The sequence below is a fragment of the Stegastes partitus genome, unplaced genomic scaffold (genome assembly GCF_000690725.1).
Source record: "Stegastes partitus isolate 25-593 unplaced genomic scaffold, Stegastes_partitus-1.0.2 Scaffold1628, whole genome shotgun sequence".
Classification (NCBI taxonomy): Eukaryota; Metazoa; Chordata; class Actinopteri; family Pomacentridae; genus Stegastes; species Stegastes partitus.
This window is the reverse complement of record NW_007579359.1, coordinates 95,992-114,828: the sequence shown is the minus strand read 5'-3', so window position 1 is coordinate 114,828 and position 18,837 is coordinate 95,992. Positions and strand designations below refer to the sequence as shown.

Below are 18,837 nucleotides of genomic sequence, written 5' to 3'. Positions count from 1 at the left end.
CAGTTTCTACCTTTTTGTTTGCCAGAGAAAATTCTTTCAAATAACAGCAAATATCTGTTCAACATTGAATTTTTGGATTTACATTAAAATTGTCTATTTTACAGCCAAACATTCTAAAAGACACATAAACAGATAAAAATACAGGAGTGTTTGCACTTCCTGGTGCTATGATAACGTGGCTGTTCAGATGTTGGAGGATTGAGGCTGAACGCAGGCCGCTGGTTAGTAAATGTAAAGAAGACAAACCGTCCTTATGCAGAGGGGTGGTAGACTGCCCTGACAGCAAACGTGTGAAAAATCACAGCTTGTTCCACTACCTCTAATGATATCTCTCCCTATTAGTCTCAAAAGCAGCGAAAGGTCGCGGTGCCGCCGCGAACCGAGCAGGAACTCACATCCTATATTTCCAGGGATACGAGGCCAAAAAAGGCCTTGAAGAGAAGCGAAAGATGAGAATAAAATATGAGCAAAATCAACAAAGAGTCACTTGGTCTGCTGATAACAGCCTTCTCTCTGTCTGTCTTGTTGTCTTCTCTGTGCAGATAATGTTTATAGGAAGTGTCTCGCGAATGGGACCTGGGCGCTGAAGGGGAACTACTCCATGTGCAAGGCCATACTTCACGAGGAGGTAAGACGTCGCACGAGTCCTGATGAATCTGGAGTCTTTTGTGAGGCGTGAAGCATAAAACAAGCAAAGCGAGGTCGGCGGCGGCGGAACGAGCAGTTTGTTTCTCGTAGCATCTATAGCGATTCGGGGGTTACGCAGCCCCGAGAAGGACGTCGGAGTTGAAACTAAAAATACAACACGTGTGGCGCGGCTCGCCCCGAGAGCATCACCGGAAGGGATGGGAAAGCACAATGAGCGTTTTCAAGTCATCGAGGCTGGTTTGGTACGTAGGCGGAGGCTTGAAATCTGCTTATCAACCTGCAGCTGTTTCTCTTCCCAACACATAAAAGTGTTTTTTCTTTCTTTTTTAAATTCCTCCAAAGAAAGCGGCGACCGCAACAGCGATTTTCTCTTCAAACATCATTATTCCTCCGGCGATGTGAGCAAGTCGTGAAAGCGGGAGGAAGGAAACGCTGCTGCTCCAGATTTTTATCCGTTCACATGTTGCCGGTTTTGTTTATTTATTTATTTATGCAGCCGCAGCCTCCACCTGGGCGGCCGCATTGTGATTGTGATTGCGATGGGCGCCGCTCGTGTTAATTAGGATTGAGATAAAGCACTCGGACGGAACACGATGACCCAAATCAGCCGGTAAACAATTAGAGCCCCGTTTTGTTTTTTTCTACGTAGAAAGATGAAATGACACAACAGCAACATGTGCTCCAGTGTGTTTGCTTTGTCTGACCATCTGCTCAAACTCAATATTCAGCAGCTGAGTTTCTCTTTACGTCGCAACCTACATTATTTTCCATCATTCATTGAGCCCCGTCTCCATCCTTAGTCTGCATTTAAAAGAAAAGCCTGATGTGCTTTCTGTCTTGTCCTTTTTGTCATGAAATCCTCTTCTGCTCATTAGTTCCAACAGCAGATTTTCAACATTAAATCAGCTCCAAATGTGGACTTTTCTCGTTCAACCCCCTGAACCCCGAGCAATTTTTCTGTGAATTTATCGGCCCCGTCACATTTTTACTCACCGTGGGCTCATTTTTCACAAGTCCTGCACCTCTATGGAAACTAGAAGGAGAGAGAACTTTAAAAAATGTCTTTGCAGGGACATAAAGTCATAATGCCTTTATTCATGAAAAAAATGAGGGATGTCCTGATAGTATCGGCCCGATATTGGCATAAAAAAACAACCACAATCAGAAGTAAAATGAGCACATAGAGACGTAAAACGATCACAAACACACAAGAGATGTAACAATACCAGTAGGAGGAGATGCAAACTTTTTTTTTTGCCTCTGTAAGGTTCATAAATGAAGAATGATTTCTGCTGAGTAAACACTGAACAGTAAAATCAAATATTACAGGAAAATATGTTAGTTCAAGTTCATTTGTTACAATAGATATTGATTACCTGAGTAGCAGTTTACATTTATGTTTGCAGAATTATTATTTACACATTTTCATTTGTGTCATACAAGTTCATCTGTCAATCTGCTGTTATGTAGCACACTTGCATTTGCCCAGTTTGGTTCTGCTTCCTCCTGATTGGCTAGTTCGGTCAGGTGACAGCGTGTGTCAGGAAGTCGTTGTGGCCGCTGACATGTAAAGAGTAAAGATCGCTGTCCTGCTGTCTCATTATTAATCAGAGTGATCAATTAACCGTCAACGAACCCTCACGTTACACCTTTAATGAAAACCGATAAAATAACGCTGGCATTTATCAGCACGCAAACGACGACGACATCAAACTGCGTCATGAAGCGTGTAACCAAGTGTGGCTGAAGTAGCAAACATATGTCGGTATCGGTTGATATCGGAATCGGAAATTGAGAGTCGGACAGTATCAGCATATCGAATATTGGCAAAAAAGTCAATATCGGACATCCCTAGAGAAAATAAAAGTTGAATTAGAAAATCAACATGTGTAACGTCAACACATGTGTTAACAAAAAGGTGAGTTCACATGCTATACACATGTTTATTACTTTATTTTTAATCTGTTTCCATACTCGTCTCCTAGCTGTGTAAAACACCGCCTGCAGTTCAGCCAAGTATGTGATTGTCGGTGAGTCCATGTCTAGGCAGCCTAAAACTTATCTGCTTTGTTGTCTATTCTACTCTAACTGGAACCATAATTTATAAATTCAACATCATGCTGTATTGAACGCGACTTGAAACTAGCGATCGAGATCATAAACTCATGAGGAAAATGTTTACTGAGGGAACAAATCAAATGGAAAGTCGGGTGATTTTGGTATGAATTTCAATCAGAGTTCTTTTTCCAACTAGACGAGTCGCCCCCTGCTGGCTGATAGAAGAAATGCAGGCTTCACTTTTCACATCCATTAAATCAGAGATCTCCAACTTCGGTCCTCGTGAGCTACTGTCCGGCAGGTTTTAGACGTTTCCGTACTGCAACACACCTGACTCAGATTAATGGATGTCCAACAGCTTGTTGTCAAGTTCTACACAAGTCTGTTAATGATCCATTAATGTGAGTCAGGTGTGTTGCAGTATGGAAACGTCTAAAACCTGCAGGACAGTAGCTCACAAGGACCGGAACTGGACATCTCTGCATTAAATACAGTCTATGGCTGCAGGCAATTGGAATGATTTACCATAAACATTGAAAGCAAGGGGGAATCCAGACACCACAAATGTGATATTTTTACATTTCTGTTGGTTTGGAATAACTCCTAAATTCTGCTGCTGAAATTTGAGTGGTTTCATCCATAGACTGTATAAAAGATGGACGTAGCTACCGTGACGTCACCCGTTGGTTTCTGCACTGAGAAAATGAAGCCAGGGTTTTGCTACTTCCTGGTTGACATCTTGGGTTTTTGGAGCCAGTGACGCAAAAATCGTCGGGGGGGGGGCGGAGCCATCGGAGCAGCGATTGGTCAGACGGATTGAGAGGCGGGCCCTCTCTGCCCGCCCACATTTACCGCCTTCTGCTCGCTTCGTCTGTATCCTCGCTGCCGACTGTCAGTCAAGCCAGCCACGCCCCTTGCCCCTCAACATTTTGACGGTTTTTAAAAATTCAGTATTGGTTTATTTTCAGATTGGCCACCTGATCTCTGGACTTGACCATGAAAACTAATCAGAAAAAAATCCTGAGCTGTCGGAATGCAGTATTTCATGATCTGTGATCACTTCTTTTCCAATTCAAGTCAATGGGAGCCAGGGCTGTTTGGAGCCAGCAGCTAGTGGACGTAGTGATATTGCAGGTTTTTGACACTTCCAGGTTGGCTTCATTTTTCAGGGCCGGTTGCTACGTCCATCTTTTATACAGTCTATGGTTTCATCCCATTTTGAGTAAGATTCAAGAAACTCATTTGGTAAACTTTGGTGGGCGCCAACATGGCTTTGGTAATGTGTTGTGTTTGGATTGTTATAAGTCACTCTCATTGGGAGGCGTTTACCGTCAGCGCTGGCATCAGATAAGTGTTTATTGGACAAGCAGATAAAGACCAGTGGATGTGAGGTAGCCGATTATAATCAAATCCCACTTGTCTCAGATGAAGGTTTGTAAAACTACCAGGTGTAAAACGGCCTCCGTCAGCGTGGCCCCTCACTAAATCAATCCACCTCTTCTCCATCTCATCATTCATAAGAAATTAAAATACGAGAAGTTTGTGAAACTGGGAGAGCTTAATTTAACGTGATACTTCAAAACCAGCAAAAACACATCAGCCGGTGACATCAGATACAAATTGTCTTCTTGTCCAATTTAAAATAAACTGTGAAGAAAATTGGCAGTTGGCGCGATCATTGAGATGATATTGATTTAATGGTGATTCTGTTTCTACACATGAATTGCTTTGAGCTTATAAAAACCTTCCTGACGATAAATCAATGTTCAATTAACAGCTGTGGAGCAGGAACGCTGGTGATTCAAACTAAAACCAAAAGGAGAAGAAAAAAGAATCAATTTATTATCAGTTTTGGTCATTTTGTGTGTTTGCTGACAGTCAGAGAAATCTAGAATATCACCTGTTTTATGTCAGCAGTGACGGCATGTATTAGGTTACCGGTGATTTGTACTTTATGGATCTGTGAAGATGAGAAAACAGTGTTTGGACTGAAACCCTTCATTTTTTTTCAGTCTCTCTCTGAGTCTGATGTCTAATCGATCCCTGCAGAAAATGGATATAGAGTGTCTGACCTTTTAAAAATGTGCGTTTGATTTTTTTTTTTCTTCTCTTTCTCTGGTAGCCGAGACATAAATCACCAGGTGGCAGCAGCAGAGTGATTGACATCAGGGGGGGAAGAAAGGAGGAGTTGAAGTAGTTTCTCTTTAAAGTTCAGCCAGTATTGAACCGGAAATTCAGCGCTTCAGCTGGGCGGAAAGACTGATTAGACAGTTTGTTAGAGGAAAAGGAGAAATCCTCATTTCCTTTGGCGTCTTATAGAAAGTTAGTGAGTCTAGAAAGTTTGCTTTAGACTCTTGTGGCCTCACATTTAGAGTTTCATGAGGCTGGTGGTTGGTCAGTCTTCTCGTTGTCCCTCATTTAAGATGACCTCAACGCTCTGCTGTGCGTTTCAGATCCTCCTGTTTGATTGATTTATGTTCGCCAGCCCTCCTGGAGTTTTCATATATCTATATTAATGCACACATGTACATCAGTCAGCCACGTTAAAACCAGTGACAGGCGAAGGAGAATAACGCTGATCATCTCGTGACAATGGCTCCGGCTGTGGATTGAATAAATCAGGCGCCAAAGGGTTTTTAAATAACTGGCTCAGAGCATCTCATCGGTGTCAGGAGAGCAGCCAAGTAGTCACAAACAGCTGGCAGGTTTTGGCGGCAAAAATAAACTTAAAAAACCCTACTGAAGGGTTTTACAGAAAACAAATGGAAGGCGACCAGAGAGTACCCATATGAACTGGTCAACAGTTTAACGTCCAGCAGAGGAAATCCAAAGAGAAAAAGTCTAATTCAAGAAACAATTCAAAGGTAAACGTTCGAGAAAAAAACATACAGGATACACCTAAACGTAGAGATGAAATGATATAAACAGAACACAGAAGAAAATCCAAAAGGAGGGAAAACACACAATCAGAAGATGTAACACTGTCACTTGACACAAACAAGGAATTTGATCTTTAAAAAAAAACGACAAACAAAGCCAAAGATCATGACGATCCAAAAAGAACCGCACAATGGGATGAAGTAAAACATACGTAGACACAAGAAAAGACAGCTTTTTATTCAACAAAAGCAAAAACAATGGCAATCAAACATCAGGGATGACACACAAACAGAAGACACAACTAGAGACACACAACTAAATGCATCTTTTTAAAAAAAAAAAAAGCAAAAAAATACAAACAAAACAAAAGACCAGGACAATTAAAAAGGAGGGAAAATAATATCTATGTAAAACAATAAATAGATACAAGCAAAGACATCTCTTCTTTTACAAAAGAAATACGACAGACAAAAAGAAGATGACAGTCAAAAAGGAGGGAAAACACACAAAGGGACAAAGTAAAACATCTAGAGACACATAAGGACAGGGATCTGTTCCAATAAGAAACTCAATAAAACCAAAAACCATGACATCTTGTGGGATGTTAATGACATAAAGTAGTTAGTGCTGAAGTTTATTTAGTTGCTTCCAGCTGTTTGTAGGATTCTTTCCTTCAGATCTATCAAATACCTGCAGCATCTACCGGCTGCAGGTTCTCCACAGAAAGCCGTTAATGGAACAGCAGCAGTAACCAGAGGAGACGATGTGATTGTTGTAAACTCTGTCTGAATGAAGCTGTGAAGAGCATTAACAGTGACTTATGTCTCAGTAAATGCTGGATGCCGTCACTTAGACAGATGGAAGCGACACATCGGCGTATCTCGTGTCTGTAAAAAGGGCTTCGGTTGAAGAGCAGACCACGATTTAGGAGCAATTAGAGCAGAAACCAAGCAAATTCCACAGAGTTCGCATCATTTATCTCACCACTAACGATGTTCAGTGTAATTACTTCTTCTGTCATACCTTTAAAATCATCTCTCTGCGATAAAACTCTGCGATAGAAGGATTCTGTACGTCCTGGTTGGTCGTGTTTGCTCTTTATTTACTCAGATGAAACACCAGCAGAGCTTCCAGGATGAAAACTCACGCTGGTTTTATGTCCCTTCATTGTTTCATTGCTCTCGCTTCACACGTATACAGCAAATCAAACACACACAGCCGGTTTCCAGTTTATTAGGCAGCTACACCTACTCCAAACGAATGGCGTCTAATACGGCGGTAAATCTTCCCGTCATGAAGGCTGTTAATCAGCAGGATGCACTTCGCTCTTGTTTTGACTACCGTTATTAGAATACATGTGGTTGGCACAAGAGCAGAAACACCCAGGGGTGGAGTCCTATTTATTTAAGTATGTATAAGTTAGTACAGTTAGATTGCGGTTCGTTCCCACGGCGACACGTTTGCATACGTCAAGAAAAACTGACCGCGAGATGAAATTTTAAACTGACGGCATGAATAGAACATTATGTCTTCCTGTCGAAACTCATTTATTTACAAAGGAAACCACCTAAAGCTTCCACATAAAGGATTCTGTCCAGCTTATCTTAGTATCTTTAAGTCAAATATGGCAGATTGAGATTGAAAATAACTGACTTTGCAAATAAATGTGTTGCAACCCGACTAATAATAGCGATAAATGTGCTATACAGGCAAAAATAAAGGCTTTAAATAACTACAGAAGTCATTTTATGATTATATTATTATCGTTTTTTCTCTTTCAGCTGTTCCAACAAATGAGAGGACGTTTTACAACCTCTACATCGTTGCCAAAAAATAATAATCATAATTTAATTTCCTGTGTTGCAGCTACCAGCAACTTTTAAGGTGGATCTTGGATTCTGCAAATAGAAGAGCGTGCACGTTCAAAAGTGTTCCAGGTTTTCATGTTTTATAGCCGGAAGCAGGCCGGAGCTTTGGCAGAAGCTCCCCTAAATTCTGATTTGCCCTCCTATAAAAATGGGAAAAGTAGAAGAGTTATAGATAGTTAGTGTCCGTGTGAATTACTGAATGAGTCGACTCTCTGTTTACCTCGTGGGGAAGTCAGTTATAAAGCAACCGCAAAGACACGGCAAAGGGTCGCAAAGAGATTAAAAAAAACAATCAGAAGTGAAATGAGCACATAGAGACGTAAAACGATCACAAATACACAAGAGATGGAACAATACCAGAAGGAGGAGATGCAAAATGAAAGACAGTGAAAGAACATAAAGAGATACAAAATGACCACAAAGTAAAAGAAAAACTATCACAATAGAACATAAAGTGAGCACAAAAAAAGAAAAACTACTATCAAAATACATAGAAATAAAAAATTACCAATAAGAGCCACAAAATCACCACAAAGAAAGGAAAAAGTAACACAATTACATGCAAAATTACCACAAAGAAAGATAAAACTACCACCAAAATACAATCAATTACCAGATAGAAATGAAAAATTACCATAAAGACTCAAAATGACCACAAAGAAATGAAAAACAACCACAATAATTCACAAAGAACCATAAAGACATACAAAAACGACTAAAATAATACACAAAATGATCACAAAGAAATACAAAAAATACCACAGAAATACACAAAATTACCAGCTAGGAATGATAAATTACCATTAAGACACAAAAGGAACACAAATAATGGAAAAAACTATCACAATAACATACATAATGATCACAAAGAAAAAAAACAACCACAAAATACACAAACGTACCAGATAGGAATTAAGAATGACTGAAGTGACACAATACGACAACTACGACCGTTTTGTTTTATTGTCTGTCTTGCTTTAATGATGATTGGATCTTCTCGCGTTGACAAAACATGAGTAAATCTGCATTTCAACTAGAGTTTTGAAAGAAATCTCCAGTAACACTAAACCTGTGAAAACGCCCGTCATCCTCCATGAACACTGAACATCATAGATTTAAACTGCTTTCATTAAACTGTGTGTTACATCCGACATTTTATCACCTGTGCAGTTCTTTACGTACACAGGTCTTTTATTTGGGTGCAACGAAACTAATCTACGAGACCAACTCTTCAATGTGACGGCTGATACTCCACTGATAAGATGTGAGCGTCGTCTCAGCGCTGACGGGGATTCATGGCGTTACACTTGAATGAGCCTGTTTTGTTGTTGGAAAGTCATGTTGTCAGCAGCTTGTTTACTGTCCACGGAGAACATCTGAAGCTCTAACGAGAGTCACACGATGAAGGGATGATTGTCTTGACGACACAGATGGATGATTACGTTCTCTAAAACCAGCGCCAGAGATAATGACCCTGATCTTCCCCCCGAACCTAAACAAAGTCATTCTTGTTGCTTTATGCTTTAAATAACTCCAACCACAGAGGTGTCAGGTCAGGACTGAACTCGCATGACTTGTTTTGTAATAATTATGAATCATGTGGGAAGATCTAAGTTTGTGAAATCCAACCGTCCCTCTGCGTTAATTGTGTGAACCCCAAAACCATGTTATATTTTTTTTAAAAATCACTAAAATTACACCTTTTTTTGAGGGCTGAACACTCTAACAGACAAATTCATCGGCTTTTTAACTTTCCGACAGTCCTTGAACTATTTAACGTTCTGTTCCATGAGGAAAATTAACCAAATCTAAGATAAAACATCAGACACTACAGTCAATGCACTTTATTCAAGGACTTTCATTTAAAAAATCATGAAAAAGAAATAATCACTAACTAGATTCTGCAAAAACAATAATAATTCTGCCTTCCTCGATGCAACTGAGAAGTCGTGACTAAGTACATAGACCCAATTAATGTGCTTAAAAACAGATTTAAGGTGCTTGTGCATCTATTTTTGCTCTATTTCAGATTAAAATATTGTATTTTTTACTCCACTTTAATCAATTTTACAGCTAAATTTAAAACTCTACATATATAGTTTACATAAAAAAATCCCCAAATTTGATGGTTCCAGAGTCTCAAATTTTATTCTACTTTCTTAATCATACATGAGAAAAAGCAGAATATCTATGGGTTACTCGATAGAGGATGAAAAATGACTTAAGCATCCATCCATTATCTATACACCGCTTAATCCTCACTAGGGTCATGGGCGCTCGAAAACATTCATCATGTCTTCTTAGTGATGATGATGAACATTATATTAGGGTCATGGGGGGCTGGAGTCTATCCCAGCTGACTCAGGGTGAAGGCAGGGGACACCCTGGACAGGTCACCAGTCTATCACAGGGCTACACTTAGAGACAGACAACCAAGCACACTCACATTCACACCTACGGACAATTTAGAATCACCAATTAACCTCAACATGTTTCTGGACTGTGTGGGAGGAAGCCGGAGAACCCGGAGAGAACCCACGCTGCATGAGGAGAACATGGAGACTCCACGCAGAAAGATCCCGGTTCCCCCACTGGGACGCGAACCGGCGACCTTCTTGCTGTGAGGCAACAGTGCTAACCACTGATCCACTTTGCAGCCCTGACTTAAGCATAAATAATTAAATACAACATTTAAATAAAAAATTGTAATGAAAAGGACACGAGGAAAGTAATATTTTTTTTTTGCACTTCCGTACATCAGCTCCTAATCAGCCTTTCTCTATATTTATGTTTACAAAACCTACTATTGGGTCAGAATCAGAACCTATAAAAACAGAAGAATAGCTGGATTTTAACTTTCTGCTGAACTGCTCCCAGCTCCAACTGAAAAATTAACTAAATTTAACCTTAAAATTAGAATTAAAGTCAATTTATTCCAAATGCCTCAGTTAGGAATTTGCTGAAAACCAACCGTTTGCACCTGATTCTGCAGAAAACTTCTGTCCTCCTCTGTGTAACTGAGACTTCTTGACTGAACTGCAGGCAGCGTTTAAACAAAACAGACGAGTACGGAAACAAATCGAATAGTAAAATATCTATCGCATTCAGAGCCACACTTTCTTTCCCTACTGTTGGTGACACCTGTTGATGTTGATTCCAGTTTTTTTCACATTTTGTTAATCTTAGTAATCAAAGAAAATCTGCTTTCGTTTTGTCTTTTTTTCATGACTTATGGCATTCTAGCCGTGTCATATTGGAGTTCTCTCTACTTCTGGTCATGGTTGTGTTGTTTCCACTTTATGATGCCGTGAAAAACGAGCTCACAGTGAATCAAACTGTCACAGCTTGTTGCTCAGAGGATTAAACGAGACGTGGAAACCACTCAGGCCTGTTTTTCCTTTATTGTGCATTCTAAGAGCAGAATTACTCTCTCCTTAAGACCGACACTTTTAATCAGGATCTTTTCTCACCGCAAACAAGATGTTTTTGTTGCGTAGGATAATCTCAACTTTAACCACAGAGGATTGTAGAGACCTCATATGATTTGTTTTGTGACAAGCAGATGAGATTTTCTACTCAGGAGTCCGGCCACACATCCCATTTAATATCAAAGCGTCCTGCAGTTTAGCAGAGAAGGAGAAGAGCTGCTATCGCTGACTTCCTGCCTCTGCAGACGTATAAAGAGTTAAAGACTTGAGCCGTTGCACCAAAATGTAGTGAATGGGACAGATGACGTGGGCCGGCGTGGGTGGGGCGGGGATTAAACGTGCCCACATTTAATCTCGGCGTAGACACCAGTAGGTTACATAAATCCACTTACAGCGCAGATTACTGTCGTTGGACGTCGGGGGGTGGGGGGGGAAATCCGATCACAATGGATATCCAAGTCGCAGACAGTGGTCTTAGGCAGCGAGTTACAGGAAGATGTGTCTCTGTTCGTCGTAAGATCTTCTCAGGAGGCCTCGTGTGGAGAGCGTGCACGATCGAAAGCCTCCCAGCGTTCGTGTTTCACGACCAGGAGCGACGCCAGAAGGGCGGCAGGATCCCCCATCCTCGGAAACCGATAGGCCGTGACGCGGTGACAGCACAAACTGATCACAAAATAAGATAAAAAAAACACAGGAGGAGATGGAAAACAGCTAGAAATTGCTAAAAAATACCAAAGAGAGGCACGTAATGACCATAAACACACACAGGATGACCATAAAGAGACATGAAAGGGTTGTAAAAATACACAAAATGGTCATAAAGAGATGTCAGACAAACACCAAGAAGCATAAAATGACCACAAATAGACACAGAGAGACAAGAAGTGACACAAAGAGACATACAGTGACCCTTAAAATATGCTGAATACAGCAAGGAGACATCAGACGGACACGTAGATGCAAGATGACCACAACAAGACCAAAAAGTGATGATTAAATTACCCTAAATGAAAACAAAGAGGCACAAGATGACCTGAAAATGACCAAAGTGACTGCAAAGAGACACATAATGTTCACAAAGAGGCACAAGATAACCCTGGAAAAATACAAAACGACGACGTAGAATTGAAAAATGACCTCAAAGAGATTAAAAAATTACTAAACAAATACACAAAATGGCTGCAAAGAGACACAAAACAACCCCCAACATATATAAGATAATCACAACAACATGAAAAAAAAATAAAAATACTGAAAGTGATTACAACGAGACACAAAATGACCAAATATGCACAAGATAACTGCAAGGAGACATCAGACGGACACATAAACACAAAAAAAAGATGATTAAATTACTTTAAATGAAAACAAAGAGGCCCAAGATGACCCGAAAATGAACAAAGTGACTGCTAAGAGACATTTAATGAACACAGACACATAATGTTCACAACGAGGCACAAGATAACCCCGAAAAAATACAAAACAACACCGTAGAACTGGAAAAATGACCTACAAAGAGACACAAAACAACCCTGAAAATACATCAAATGACTGCAACAACATGAAAAATAACAATAAAACATTTGAAAATGACCAGAAAGAGACACAAAATGACCCAAAATACAACAGATAACTGCAAGGAGACATAAAGCAAACACATTCAGACACAACATGACCCCCAAAATATATCAAATGACGACAAAAAGACATGAAACGAACACAGAGACACAAAATGACCCCAAAGAAACAGAAATCAACCCAAAAAATGAAATGAAAGGCCTCCAGTACGTAGAAAATGATGATAATAACAATTAAAATGACCACAAAGAGACACAATTGCTAACAAAATACACAAAATGACGGCAAAGAGACACAATATAACCTTGATTTTAAACAGTTGACTGCAACAACATGAAAATAAACAATAGAAATACTCAAAAGGAGACACAAAATGACCCAAAATGCACAAGATAGCTGCAAGGAAACATCGAGCAAACACACAGAGACACAAAATAACCCCCAAACTATTCAAAACAACTTCAAAAAGGCACAAAATAACTGCAGAGAGGCAAAACTATCATAAGTAATGCAAAATGATTTCAAACAAACACAAAATGATGGCAAAGAAAAGAAAGATACCCACACAAAATGAACAAGTGATGCAAAATGACAGCAAGGAAACATGAAAACATCACTAGCGAGATGCACACAGAGAGTTTTTGTGTGTGTTTGTGCTGCTTCTGTGCAGATGTGGTTGAAGCTTTTACATGTCTGCGTCCAGGGAACCATTTTCTCAGAATCCGTATCTGGAGTCGCTATTTAATTTTGGTGATTTCATTTTATTCCGACTCTCCTGCTGTGATTGTGAGCAGCCTGTTCCTGATCAAACCCGCAGCGGGAGTCGGCCCCGAAAATTGGAAAATAAAAGAGGATTTTTGAGTCTTTTAAGTGTCTTTTCCTATCATGCAAAAAAAAAAAATCTGTAAACCAGAAACACCCGAAAGCTTCATCTTGTATTTTTTTTCCCCCCCTCCCTTTCTTTCTTTCTTCCTGCAGAAAAAAGGCAAGATGCACTACCAAATAGCTGTGATCATAAACTTCCTGGGTCACTGCATCTCCATGGTGGCCCTGCTCATCGCCTTCTTCCTCTTCTTGTGCTTGAGGTAAGCGTCGGCCTCGCTGTCTGCCGATAATCCCGGAGACATCCGTGATGTGACAGAAACGTCAGTATTCTCCGAGATCCCGAGAGGTTCAAAGCGCCTCTCGTTCTTATTCACAAACCGTTTGGTCATGGGATGAAACCTTCCCCCTATCTCAATCCCGCAGATGTAAAAGGGGTTTAGACGCCCACAAAAACTAGGCCACGTTTTCCCCCCTACAAATGGGAATAATAGACCCATCTCGGGAAGAGAACCAAAAAACAGCCCCGCAGAGGCCTGCTGGGACCGACCGGCTGGAGAGGGTTTCTCCGACAAACTGGAATAAGCCAAGCGTTAACGAGAGAAAGGTCTTAGCGCCCTCGACCGTTATCGATCGCCGGGACACCTCCGGGGAGTGAGAAAAGCGTGAAAGGGCAGCGAGAGACGTAATAAGTAGAAGCTCTTATGGACGGCGTTTATGCATAACCTGTGTTTGTGGGCCGCGGCGGTTCAGGGAGGGGGGGGACGAACGACGGCCGGCTAAAAATGGCATCAGGGCTGGAGAAGGAGTTTGGCATTTTGACTGCTCACCTTCCTGACATCGTAATGAAACCGGGAATTGTTTTCGGCAGGGGTCGGCAACCCGGAGCCACATGTGGCTCTTTCATACCTCTGCTGCCGCTCCTTGTGGCTTTGGAAAGTATATATTGAGTAATTAATTTACATTTATTTTGTTTTAGTTTGTTAGTTTTTTAAATGTAATTCAAAATTTGAAGATTATGGTGATCTTGTAACATTAAAGTTAGTGATGCACGATATATCGGCGACCACATCTGTATCGGCCGATATTAGTGTTTTTTCCGATGTATTGTATCAGTCCGATGAACAAATTTAGCCAATGTGAAAAACCGACGATAGCGCCTTCATCTCTACGTTTGATATTGCTGCTATTTCACAGATGTTTTTACTTCAATAGTCCTGAACTGGGCTGCAGGGTGGCGCAGTTGGTTAGCACTGTTGCCTCGCAGCAAGATGGTTGCTGGTTCGCGTCCCAGTGAGGACACCCGGGATCTTTCTTTGTGGAGTTTGCATGTTCTCCCCGTGCAGCGTGGGTTCTCTCCGGGTTCTCCGGCTTCCTCCCACAAGTCCAAAAACATGTTGAGGTTAATTGGTGATTCTAAATTGTCCGTAGGTGTGAATGTGAGTGTGCTTGGTTGTCTGTCCCAGTCAGCTGGGATAGACTCCAGCCCCCCACGACCCTAGTGAGGATTAAACGGTGTATAGATAATGGATGGATGGATGGATAGTCCTGGACTTGAACGTTAAAATATGTTTAAAGATGTTTTACTTTGTAATAACGACAACTATGTGGTATAATCTGGTATGGGCTTCTTTTGAATAGTTTTCACATTCTCACAGTGTTTACTTATTCTCATTTTTTGGGTGTGAACAAAAATTGAATATCGACATCGGTAATATCGATTATCAGCGATATATGAATTCTTAATATCGGATATCGGTATCGGCCAGAAATTTTAATATCATGCATCACTAATTGGAATAAAACGTGTTTATATTTTGTCGCTCAAAATATGCGTCACAACCGCCGATGTGCGCAGTGTTGCTAACTTGGTGACTTTCTTGCTAAATCTCGCAACTTTCCAAATCCTCCTGGCGACTCTTTCTGGTGTTACTGGAGACTTTCTGGTGTTTTGGAGACTCATTCTGCAGTTACTGTCCTCAACGAGCTGCCGTGAGCTCCTCCCCATCCCAAAGCGCTCACAGGCGGTCAGGAGTCTGGTCAGCAGTCCCAGCTGCAGTCAGCAGGACGACCAGACGGCATGTTTACTTTGCTGCAGGTGGATGATTTAAGTTTGGCTTTTTATTTCATACATGAAATGAGGAGGATTCCTTTAACCCAGCGTCTTGTTTTTTTGCATGCAGAAACAAAATGTTGTTTTCTCTGTAGCAGTTCATTGATTTCATAAATGCAACACACTGTAGTTTTTTTTTGTACGTAGCATAAAGGTAACAAACAATGTATGTCTTCTTTTCTGTGGGAAACTGGTCCAAATGGCTCTTTGAGTGTTTAAGTTTGCTGACTTCTGGTTTAAGGGAACGTTGTCGCCGGCAATGTGATGGAGAGAAAAGTTGACTTTCCTGTTCAGCGCCGAAGAGAAAGAAAGAAAGAAAGAAAGAAAGAAAGAAAGAAAGAAAGAAAGAAAGGCAGCAGAGAGAAGAGCGAGGTGTAAAGTTAATCAAGAAAACATGAAATGGCAGCTTTAGCTTCCTCAAGTCTGAGTGAGATCTCTGTAAATTATCATTCTGAGCTTTTGTTTTAACCCTAAACCCCAGTGGCAGGCTAAAAGGCACTGAAAAATCACCAAAATTACACAATTTATCAGCAAGGAAGTGTAAAAACAGAAAGAATCAGCAGATGTTAAATTTTCCAACGGTATCTGAACTACTCATCTGTAATACGGAAACATATTTTCCACTGGCTTTAACCTTCTAAATCCCAAAACACACTGGTGGATTTGAAAGGCTCGTTATCGTCTGAAAAATCGCAAAAATTACATTATTTATCAGAGAGCGAGTCATCTTTCCAGCAGTCCCTGAACTCCTCATCTGTGACTGGGAAACCTGGGAATATTTCACAACCCTCTGATCCCCAAAACCCACTAGTAGGTTTGAAAGGCATGTTGAAGGTTAAAATATTGCATAAATTATTTCATTTATCAGAGCCAGAAACTATAAAAACAGAAAGAATCATCAGGTTTTCATCTTTCCAACGGTCCCTGAACTACTCATCCATGGCCTGCTGTTCCATCAGGAAACTAGGCAATGTTTCATAATCCCAAACCCTCTGATCCCCAAAACTGGTGAATATGGAAGGCACATTATCTTTTAAAATTTGCAGAAATTATGCCTTTTATCAGAGCCAGAAATTGTGAAGACAGAAAGAATTTTCAACTTTCCGACAAGAAGTGAAGTACTCATTTGTGACATGCGTTAAAATGACAATATTTCTCCAAAGTCTCTTTATTCTGCATGTCTCATTTTTTAAAAATCGCCATAATTACAATATTTAACAGAGACAGAAGCTGTAGAAACACAAATACATTCCAACGGTCCCTGAATTGCTCATCTGTGATCTAAACACTAGATTCACCCCGTAAATCCCAAAACTCACTGGCAAGTTTGAAATTCATGTTATAGAATTCAAATATTGCAAAAAATACACATTTTATTCGAGTGAGAAACTTTGAAAAGAGAAAGAATTTGTCAACTTTCCTACAGGAAGCGAGCTACTCATTGGTAACGTGCCTTAAAATCACAATATTCCATCAAAATGGTTTTATTCTGCGTGTCTTGTTTAAAAATTAGCCAGAAATAAACCGTTTCCTCAAACCAGATTCTGAAAAAAACAAAAAAATCTGAGCTTCTCTGTGCAACCGTGAAGTCAACAATGACTTAAATGCAAAAAACAGTGACATGACAACAATTCTGAAAACTTTCTGACTGAAGTGCAGGCTGTGTTACCCAGAACAGGCAGGACAAAATTATAAATACTTTAAAAAGTAGTGCCAGGAGTAGTAACAGCTGTGGGCACATTGTTTTCTTACATTTTTGTGAAATAATCAAGTTAAATTTTTCTGTTTTCTAGATATATGTAATTATAACTGCTTTTTTGCAAAAATAAAATACAATTAAAGCCCCTTTTTTAAACCAATTCGGGGAAAGGCCAGGATTGGAATTGCAAAATTTTACCTTTTGGGGCCACCCTTGTTGGGGGTTTGAAAATTTTTGGGCTTTTTTTTTTTTTTTTTTTTTTTTTTTAGATTTTAGTTAAATAAATAATCAAAGAAATTCTAATTTAGTCGTTGCTTTTTTATGATTCATGGCCTGATAACTGTGTTGTTCTGCACAGAAGCCAGCTGTGAGTCTTCTCTACTTCCAGCCCTGGTTGTGCTGTTTCCATAGAGGTGCATCTCTTTATATTACAGCGAAAAATGAGCCCACAGCGACTAGAACTGTGACAGGAGCAAGAAAAAAAAAAAATCCTGCTGGGGGTTCAGAGGGTTAATGCTACCTTTAATGTTCCTCTTCATAGAAGCACATCTGAATAATCTGACACGAATGTAGGTTTATGCTGCAGCCATTAGGTTTAAATATGTCCTGAAAACCCAATGAGAACTGCATTTATTGTATATTGTGCTGTTTTTTCCCCCCATTCATCTCCTCTCTTTAATACACCGAGCAGCTTAAATATCAGACGCAATTTGCAGTTCAGAAAAGACCGATCCGAGGAGGAGCTGAGCCGCCTGACCTGAGGATAAATTAGCAAAGCATGAATGGACTCTGACAGAGAGAGAACTCCGGCAGCGGCAGCATGATGAGCTATCAATCAATTCAATCAATTAACCGTTTCCCTGCCTGGAGGTCCCAGCGCCGAGACCGCTGCACCGTCATTAAAACACAATTTGCCGCCATTTTTTTGAAGGTTGCTGAGTGCGGCACATTCGATAAAGAGGCCTCCTGGTGCTGCTGTGGCTGAAATGGATGGAACATTGTGCTGCTTATGGTCTGTTACAGTGTCGGTGTCGAAGAATCGATGTTAAAAGGCTGTTATTTACTCTCTAATCCACAGTTTTGATCAGGCACAAATTAGCATTTTCTAGTTTCACTCTGGCCATTTTAAAATTCTCCCAACTCTTGTCCATTAAGTTGTTGACTTCACAGCTGCGGCGCTGCTCCAGACTGAATTTGCAGATGTTTCTTCAGGTGGAAATTTCAAAATATTGCCTCGAGCTAAACTCTGCGGTGACACTGAACTCTTAACATATTCAACACTACGCCTCCACTGTAATCAATAAACGTGGCCACACGAGACTGATAGCGGTGCGTAAGTCGAACGTATACGCCGGGGGGATTTACGCTACAGATGTAAAAATAGACCAGTCTTCTATTTATACTTTTCATGCGAGGTGTGCAGAGCCCTTTAACACTGAAATGAATCATTAAACTACCACTCTCGATCATCCTGTCAGCCCGTATTTGCCATTATTAGCTGACTGATTTAATTTTCTCAAGAGATCTGGGGTAACTACCCAACACTGCCTCACATTTATGTGGCCAGCTGACCAATCAGAGCAGATGGAAATTTTTGGGAGGGTCCTTAAAGAGACAGGAGCTAAAATGTAGTGTTTTGGAGAGAGAATGAGAAAAGATGCTGCAGTTCTGTACAATATGACAAAAAAAAGAAGCTTTTGAACATTAAAGCATGTCAATATATTCTAGTAGACGCTAAAAAAA

At 40.4% G+C, this 18,837-nt stretch overlaps 1 protein-coding gene across 1 annotated transcript in view; it reads left to right on the top strand.

The window, feature by feature from the left end:
* The window catches only part of LOC103371687 (corticotropin-releasing factor receptor 1), a 104,733-nt gene that overhangs the window by 38,633 nt on the left and 47,263 nt on the right, over window positions 1-18,837 (top strand). Inside the window, exons 4-5 of the mRNA XM_008301096.1 lie at window positions 543-628; window positions 13,439-13,545. Of these exons, the coding sequence (XP_008299318.1) occupies window positions 543-628; window positions 13,439-13,545 (193 nt within the window). The remainder of the gene's footprint in view (window positions 1-542; window positions 629-13,438; window positions 13,546-18,837) is intronic.